Source organism: Lathyrus oleraceus, chromosome 3 (assembly GCF_024323335.1).
Source record: "Lathyrus oleraceus cultivar Zhongwan6 chromosome 3, CAAS_Psat_ZW6_1.0, whole genome shotgun sequence".
In the NCBI taxonomy this organism is placed as follows: domain Eukaryota; kingdom Viridiplantae; phylum Streptophyta; class Magnoliopsida; order Fabales; family Fabaceae; genus Lathyrus; species Lathyrus oleraceus.
The window spans coordinates 58,738,422-58,747,992 of NC_066581.1; the positions used below are offsets into that span (position 1 = coordinate 58,738,422).

Here is a 9,571-nt window from a genome sequence, read left to right on the forward strand (position 1 = left end):
AATGAAACAATAATGATTTGATTTGAACAATTAACAGTTTATTTTATCAAATAATTTAGTGACTAAAATTTAATCCTAAATAAATAAATAAAATTTCATGAGTTCAAATTCATATTTCAAGAATAAAATATCTCAGAATAACTATCAACATTATTGATTTAACTTGAATGAGCCTTATTGATTTTAAATGATGTCAAATTGACTCTAATTAAATTGACAATTTTTTATTAATCAGTAATTTTTTTCAACCAAAAATCAAAACATATCTATTACATTACAGTGATGACTGAACTACCCCGCTATCATGAAATTGAATTACAAACATACCCTAGTATATATAAAACTCAATCGTCGCTATGTTCACACTGCCGCCACTTACACAGACCCCATTCCTTCTACTGTGCGCACATCGCCGCCACCACCGCATCGCCGCCACGCCCACTGCTTTTGTTTGAGTTAACCACATACATCCGTAATGTATATCGTAAGTTCACCGAGTTCCCAATTTCAAACTAATCATATAATTTAAATTAATTCGCTGTTTCATTTTTAATCCATTTATTGATGTTAATTTATGCGATTGGAAACTTAGGAATTGAATTGTCCGTCAAGTCTCCGAAAACAATTGGCGAAACTGTTTGGGGAATCGTTAAAAGCAACTTTTCCTGGTGAATCTGATGTTTTGCCTATGATTGATGCATGCGTTGCGAAAAATGGTGTAAAATTTGCTGATTATCAATGGTGAGCGAGTTCATGCATCTGAAATGGATTTAGGGTTTTAGTTTCATTGTGTATTAGCAGCAGAAGAAGGTTATTTGTGAATTTACTACTTGAACCTAATACAAAAAGTTTTTTTTTTTTGGTTTAGTAATAATGCAATGAGTCTGTGGGCTAAGGTTAAAGGGAAGCAGACCGATTTCAAGAATCCTCGTTCGGTTGGAGAGGTATATCAGAGATGGTTCAGTTTATTGGATTTATTTTGAATCCTTTTTATTGATTACTGATTTTGAAATTAGGTTTTGTTTTGTTATTATCTGATGGTAATGAATGTGTTTTTGTTTACTTAGGGTATTGTGAAAAACCTCCCTCCATCAGAAATGGTAGAATCATGCTCTGTTGCTGGTCCTGGGTTTGTGAACATTGTCTTATCAAAGAAGTGGATAGCACAGGTGATTCATTGCATTTCTATTTGTAATTTTAAATTAGAAATAATATGTACCCTAAATTTCTAGACAACCTGCATTGTACAGTGTGTTGTTTGGATTACAATCTTAACAGAAATAATCGTTTTGCAGAGCTTACAAAGGATGCTTACTGATGGTATTGATTCCTGGGCACCTCGGCTTCCAGTCAAGAGGGTTTTAATTGACTTTTCCTCCCCTAACATTGCAAAAGAAATGCATGTTGGTCACCTGAGGTCAACTATTATTGGAGACACATTGGCTCGGATGCTTGAATTTTGCCAGGCGGATTCTCTTATCCGTCGAAATCATATCGGTGATTGGGGTACTCAGGTAGAGTTAATCTCTAAATTAAACAATGCTATTTTGGGCTCTGTGTTTGAACATAGTGCATGTTTAAATCGAGGTTGAGTTTTTATGCTATTTGTTGTGACTAGATCATTGTCACTGTATACCGTTAAATCTAGGTTTTCTTTGTTCATATATACCATTATTCTTTGTGTCTTTGGGCGATTCCTTTGTAATAATCGTTTAACATCTAGTTGTGTTTGGGACCAATGGCTGATGTAAGTGGGCTTATTAACTGCTTTCATGATCAACAGCATAAATAACATTCCTCCAAATTAAATGAAGTCGTGCAGCCTCCTTCAGTTTAGACACTTCTGTATCTGCCCACAAAGAAAATAATATATATATTGAACTGTTTCAACTGCCGCCAAATTAACAGTGCTTGTTTATGGCATATTTGCTTTAAGTTATAAAACAGTCTACTACTATATTCTGCAATCCATGCTTTGTCAAATAGAGGCTCTAAGGCACTGTAGCATAGCTGAATTCGAACAAAACACTATATTCTGCAATCCATGATTGACAACATTGGGCTTAACTTCCATGCACTTTTTTGCAGTTTGGGATGCTGATTGCATACCTCTTTGAGAAATATCCGAACCCAGAAGATGTTAATGAATCAGCTATTGGAGATCTACAGGTAAGAAAACATATGAAAATGAATTTTATTCCGATTTTCTTTTGTAGGTTTTTATTCATAAGTTTTGTCAGTATTTTTAGTTCAGATCAGACATTGTTTTAATTAACTAGCTGCATGCTTATATTTGATTTTGGATACAATACTAGTAATTAGCATCCTTTTCCTTGTCAATGATTATTGGTCTAGTTGGAATAGGGTTTTATTTTCTCATTATTACTTAGTTTTGCTGGAAACTTGTTTTGGTTATTCTGAAATGACTGGAGTTGATGCATTTTTAGGCATTCTATAAGGCCTCAAAATTGAAGTTTGATAGTGATCCTGATTTTAAGCTCAATGCACAGCAGTCCGTGGTCAAGCTCCAGGTAAATTTTACTTCACGGTTTTTTCTTTCTCCCCCTTATGTGTGAGATCATAGAGAATTGGTTATGCATTTTTTGTCTGCCTTAATTTTGATTTCAGAGAGGGGATCCCAAATATCGCACAGCATGGCAGCAAATTTGTGATATTAGTAGGACTGAGTTTAACAAGGTCTATAAACGACTTGGAGTTCATTTAGAGGAAATGGTAAGGGTTCAGTTTCTTATGTATTTCCGCCGAGGAATTTATTATATCTTTCTTTTCTTTTTATTTAGTGTAGGGTCACTTAGAATGCACCGTGTATATGTTTGGTTTTGTAGAAATTTTTTCCATTGGCGTGATTTTTATTGAATGTGTTGTTGTTTAGATTCTGTGTTTACCATATTTTATATCTAATAAATTTGGTATCTTTTTCGTTGTTCTTATGCGGTCAGAAGTTTGGCTGGTTGCTTGAATTAACATTAGGAAGTTAAGTGAATATCCAGCTCATTCATAAGCTTGATTGTTTTTTCTGTTTGAATTTTACTCAGTTCAACTAGACTGAAATAATTATGACTCCTCTATTTGTTTGATTTCCTGTATATAGCAATTGCAGCAGTAACTATCAATTTTGCAGCTTAAAGGGGTTTGTTAATGCATATACTGTAGCAATAGATTGATTGAATATTCTTGAATTAATGTTGCAGTTGTTACAGATTTTTATTTTACTGCATAATAGTGAATTTCTTTTACTGTGTACTGATTGATGCTGTATTTGGTCACAGCCAGAGAGCTTCTATAATCCATTAATCGCTCCAACTTTGGAGAAACTGGAGAAATTAGGACTAGTTGAAGACAGTGAAGGTGCTCGTGTGATATTTATTGAAGGTGTAGACATACCAATAATTGCTGTGAAAAGAGATGGTGGCTACAACTACTCTTCAACTGATCTAGCATCAATTTGGTTAGTTTTTACACTTAGTTTACGGACAGATTCTCAAAATTTGTGTTATGACTCACATGAATATTCAAATTTTGTTATCAATCAGTCAAATAAATTTATCTTGAATGTTACATACCTTATTGTTACCTTTGGTAGTTTGGGCATTGAAGGAGAAGACATGCATAAGAATTAATAAGAAGAATATAAGTGTAGGTTAGATGAAGCAAATCAACCAATCGAACTTTATTTCTTGATACTAGATCGTGTTTTTTCATGTGTAAATGGCATCAGGTAATAGGAAAAAGGCTTTTATGATTGTTCTTACATCAGGTAATAGGAAATAGGAAAAGGCTTTTCTATTTGTCTGCATTTTCATGAGTATGGAATAGGAAATAGAGCAACTGTTGAAAATAAATTTTGTTGGTTATTTGAGCCACTTGAACCTTGTAGGTACCGTCTGAATGTCGAAAATATTGAATGGAATATATATGTTACAGATGTTGGGCAGTGGCAACATTTTGACATGCTCTTTAAGGTATATACCAATTAACTGATATATTGTTACTGCCAATGTTAATATACCAACGACTTTAAATGTTTGACATGCTTTTTGATTTTTCTATCAGGCTTACAGGCGTGCAGGATGGCTCCCAAAGGATGAAAATGGATATCCAAAATGCACTCATGTAGGTTTTGGTCTTGTTCTTGGCGACGATGGAAAACGATTCCGGACTCGCAGCAGCGAGACAGTTCGATTGGTTGATTTACTTGATGAAGCTAAAAGGCGCTGTAAAGCTTCCCTTCTTGAACGTGGTAAATACCTGTTGCCCATTGCAATTTTTATTTCTAATATCAGTGACACGAAGTTAACCTCTTAAATCTGAGTTCATTTAGATAATGCTAAAGACTGGACAGAGGAAGAGATTGAGAAAACATCAGAGGCAATTGGATATGGAGCTGTTAAGTAAGTTCTCTATCTCATTAATATTTTTCCTATGTTTGAAGTATAACCAACATGCTTTCGAGTAATAATATGTAGTTTGCTTAGTTGTAGCCATACTTTATTGTGTTGAATAATAGCCGAATGTAATATTTTACAATTTTCTGTTACTGAGTTGTAAAAGTTTGTGTTGCTTTACATTCAGCACTAATGTTTTAAATCTGATTGACATATACTGATTTTTTCTGATATATAAATATATTTTCAAAGTACTATACAAGTAAACCAAACTTTCTAACCGGTAACTCTTTTAATCAGATAAAAACATACACATGGATTGCTTTGTTGTTTTTTTTTTCATGCTAAATGCTCAACCCCGTATTACAATTATGTTCCCCAGTTATAGTGATCGCTTTTATGTGTCATACAAATCAACATATGGTTTTGGTTTGACTTTACAAATTTTCCGATGTCTGATTATGCCACTGCCAATCATGTTCGTGCTTTTAATGTGTTTGCAGGTATGCTGACTTGAAGATCAATAGATTAACAAATTACACTTTCAACTTTGATCAGATGCTTAATGATAAGGTGCATTTACTGTTTTCAAACGCGTGTTAAGATACTGTAAAAACAGTTAGATTTTATAACCATTGTTGATACCCCCAGACCATCCCGCTTCTCCTTTGAAAATATTCATCAAGTCCAAAGCTATAGTTTTTGCTCCTTTCTATTGCTAACTGCTGTTAGAACTACAAAATATAAACTTTAAAAAAATGTTAAACCCTAATTCTTCATTTCCCATGAAACCAACTAATGTAAAGTTATAAATGTCTCACCTTTACAAGTCTTTTGTCCAACAGGGAAATACTGCTGTGTATTTGCAGTATGCACATGCCCGGATATGTTCCATCATCAGGAAATCTGGTAAAAACATAGAAGAACTAAAGAGGGTAAGTTTTTCAAAAACCGATGATTTGTTTTTTTTTGTTGAATAAAAACAATTTAAAATTAGCTTTTTGTATCATATGCTTAATTTTACATTGTAAAACATGTGTCATACCTAGGCTTTATACTAGAGGAGACCATGGTTGACTTGATATTAGTCAATTAAACACTCGTCTATTATGATTGTCATATGAGTCTACTACTGGTGCAAATTTTATATGCTTCATATCTTGTTTACCAACTTCTTATGACTTGACAGAATGGGAGTTTGGTGTTGGATCATGAAGACGAGCGAACATTGGCTCTTCACTTACTACAATTTACAGAGGTAGAGTGAAACATTTTCTCAAGATTTATACCTTGTCTGCTGCTAAACTGTTAGTGTTCAACTTTGTAAATCTTGTTTTTTTTTAATCTTTCAGGTTTTTGTGGAGTCCTGCTCGAATTTGCTACCAAATGTGTTATGTGAATACCTATATAATTTGGCTGAAATCTTCACAAAGAAATTTTATTCTAATTGTCAGGTATACTAGCAAAATACATAGCCAACATTTATGTATTTGGATTCTCTGCACTGCAGAGTTAGGGTGCTTAGTAGAAGATTTGTATTCTCATTAACTTCTTCCCCTTCCAGGTTGTTGGGTCTCCAGAGGAAACTAGTAGACTCTTGTTGTGTGAATCCACACTTGTTGTGATGAGAAAATGCTTCTATCTCCTTGGAATTGAACCAGTTTACAAGTTATGAGCCATCTGAATGAATGAGGAAGTTCAAGAGCAAGTTTTATTAATACACTTTTATTTGCAGTGCACAAAAGTGTAGGCTATTTTGTCCACAGCAGGAAAATAGGTAGAACATTGATATCAAATTTGTGGTTTATTTAATGTGCACAAGTTAAGTATAGTATTGCACTATGCACAAGCACAACTGTGTTTTTTACCATTAGATTATTAAGTCTTATGCATCTCATTTGATCAAATGATGATAGCTATTTATTCAATGGTAGAAACTATTGTGTGCTTGATGCAAAAATTAACTTATTTGTACACCATTCTATAGAACTATCCATCAATTTTAATGACCTTGAATTTGTTTACTATTTTATCAAGGGGTTGAACCAATGGTTTTTATTGTATCTTTATTTTTACATTTTATTTATTCTTTCCTTTTCCTTTTTTGTTTTTGGAAGAAATTCATATCATCCTGTGGCTTATTCAGTTTAGCATGGAGAAACACAATTTTTTCCTACTGATTGCAGAATTTCAAAGATGTATTTTTAAGATTCAATTATAATTTCATCTTAACTAGACATTTGAAGCACTTTATTTTAAAAATTTATAAAATATAGAAATAAACTAAATTAAGTTATACGTAAAAATATTTAACAAATTGTTTTGATTTTTTTTATTGTGGATGCATCTTGTATTAGTTGACTGTATAAAAAATGGTTGTACATAATCTGGCTTATGGAAAGAAAAAATAAACTATTTCACCTTTAAAAATACTCTTAACAATAAAGTATTTTAAATGAGTAAAAATGATTCTTTTTGTTATTAAGACCACTTTTTAAAGGTGAAATAGTTCATTTTTTCTTTCCATTAATAAAAAAGTAACGAGACTTTTATTTAAAAAATTTATTTAATTTTTATGATAAAGTAAGTTTAATTGACCAAAATACTGTTGTAATGAATTAGGTAGTTGAATAAGGAGTAACTAGACATTCGAAATAAAAAAAGTGTATTTTAAGATAAGTCATTCATTTTATTTTTTAATATTTATTTTTCAATTTTATTTTATAATTAATATTATTTTTATCATTTTTAATATATAATACGAATATTTTAATAAAAATATTATTCTCTCTTTTACTTTTTTTAATCGGTGTAAAATAGTTAACTGAATTATTCATTAAGATAGAGAAAGTAACATTAAAAAAAATATCATTCGTCTTAAAATAAAAACCTTTTAAATTTGTTACACATATATTAAAAAAATAAATAATTAAGTGCTTAAATGTAACATCTTTATAAAGCTGTCCAGAATTATTATTGGTGATAATAAAAGTATAATGTATCATAATAAATTAAAAATTATGAAGATAATATTTATTAAAGGTAAAGTTGATAAAAATTAATTTTTATTCATTGAAAACATAAAATAATTTTTATTTAGGATAAGTTTTTTTAATTAAAAAGAGTCTTATTTTAAGATAAAGAATAAAAAATTATTTCAAATAAAGCACATTATTGGAGTTTTATTAAGGTGGTAGTTTATTACATTCTTAATGGTTCTCTAATGCTTAAAATTGTCGAAACAAAAGAATCCGTAACATTTGACTTTTGAGGCGAATAATCACTTATCCGGGAAGTTTATTCGGATAATGTCATCCATACACACATTAATATAAAATGCACTTTGCTTTCCATCCTCATTTTAGTAACTTCAAAAAAAGATATTTATGCACTATTTTGCCTATGAATACTACTACCTACCACTCCATATTCATGGAATAACTAAATCATATACATCATAGTTATTTAATGAACCCGTGCAAAAATATTTATTTATAATAATGATCTTAACCTTTAAACTGTTTTGTAAAATATTATTATTTTAGTAAAAATTATTGATTTAAAAATATAAACAACTTATTTATATTAATATACAAATATAAATAAATATTGCAATTAAAGATTGAATTTTAGAATAATAATTTACACTAATTTAATTCAATTAACAAATTAAATTAAATTAATTGAGTTATAAATATAAATAACTTTTTAAAATTAATATATAAACATAAATATTACAGTCAAAGGTTGAATTTTAAAACAATAACTTACAATCATTTAATTCAATTAATAAATACAATTGAATTAATTGAGTTATAAATATAAATAACTTATTTATATTAATATATAAATATAAATAAATATTGCACTTAAAGATGGAATTTTAAAATCACAACTTGCATTCATTTATTTCAATTAACAGATACAATTGAATTAATTGAGTTAAATAGGTGTCAAATCCTTCATTCAAATTTAAATATGAATATTTCTTTTTATGTAAAATTTTGATATATAAGATTTTACCTCTTCTAAATTCAAACTTAAATCTCAAAACAATTAGTTTTCCATTCTAATTCTATTGAAAATGGAGAATTAAAATCAAACCCATCCCAAATGAATTTGGGTTGGATTCAGATATCTGCGTCATGCTGCCATTTATTTAGTGATTTTTTTTAATAAATAAATTTATTTTTCTAAAATTGAATTATGTTGTAAACAATAAAATAATTTTTTTTATACATTTATTTCAAATATTTTAAATTATAAATACAAATAAAAATATCAAGATATTAAACACATACTTAATTTATTAAAATATTAAATACAAATCTAATTAAAAAAAATTCTCCCATAAAATTCGGGGTGAGTTTGAGTAAATACCCGAGAATTGCGTTGTCATGTCTAATATGCACATCAAATTTTTAAATCTATCTTTTGTAAGGAAGAAACTTTTTACTCCAAAAATAAGTTAAAAGAGTTACTCTACATCTAAATCTCGACTCTCCATATTTATTAATCTAACCATTTTAATTGATTATTTATATAATCTTTTTTAAATGATTAAGATTTGAATTTTTAATCTTTTGTTAATATTTAAGATTGATGGTATTTTCAAATTTGGTGAGCACTTTAATACTTAAATTATATTGGATATGTATCGATATTTAGTCATTTAGTAACAAATTGTTATTTTTATATATTTAATTATTTTAAATTAATTTAAACTTTAAAATAATTTTGTCTATGAGTATTATTACCTACTTATTACTATTATAAATAAAAAAACTCATATCATTATTATAATTAAAATTTCTTCCGAATTCATGGAATAAGAAGATCATATATTATTGTTAGTGATTAAGGGTCTCTTTGAAACACTTTTACGTTTTCATTTTTAAAATTTGTTTTTGAAATCTAATTTTAAAGAGTATTTTTAGGAAGAGAATTATCAAAAATATTTATTTGATAGACTAGTTTTTAAAAATTGTTTTTGAAATGTGAAAATTGAAAAAATTTATTTGGTAGTTTAATTTTCAATACTATTTTTAATAAGAGATTAAAAATATATTTAAATAGATAATTCTTTTTAATTAATAATAAAATATATTTCGTTATCTATAAATATAAATATATTTAGTCACTAATTATTTAATATAAGATCTAAG

The 9,571-nt window shown here is 28.9% G+C and overlaps 1 protein-coding gene across 1 annotated transcript; it reads left to right on the plus strand.

The window, feature by feature from the left end:
* The first annotated feature begins 316 nt into the window (after nucleotides 1-316).
* LOC127132525 (arginine--tRNA ligase, cytoplasmic) lies at nucleotides 317-6,469 on the plus strand. The gene is made up of 17 exons (XM_051061487.1): nucleotides 317-484; nucleotides 593-741; nucleotides 869-944; nucleotides 1,068-1,169; nucleotides 1,296-1,514; nucleotides 2,089-2,169; nucleotides 2,448-2,531; nucleotides 2,629-2,733; nucleotides 3,291-3,469; nucleotides 3,899-3,983; nucleotides 4,075-4,261; nucleotides 4,343-4,412; nucleotides 4,910-4,979; nucleotides 5,252-5,341; nucleotides 5,596-5,664; nucleotides 5,759-5,860; nucleotides 5,971-6,469. The coding sequence occupies exons 1-17, from the start codon at nucleotides 476-478 to the stop codon at nucleotides 6,079-6,081; spliced, it is 1,788 nt and encodes a 595-aa protein (XP_050917444.1). The 5' UTR covers nucleotides 317-475; the 3' UTR covers nucleotides 6,082-6,469.
* Nucleotides 6,470-9,571: the final 3,102 nt, after the last annotated feature.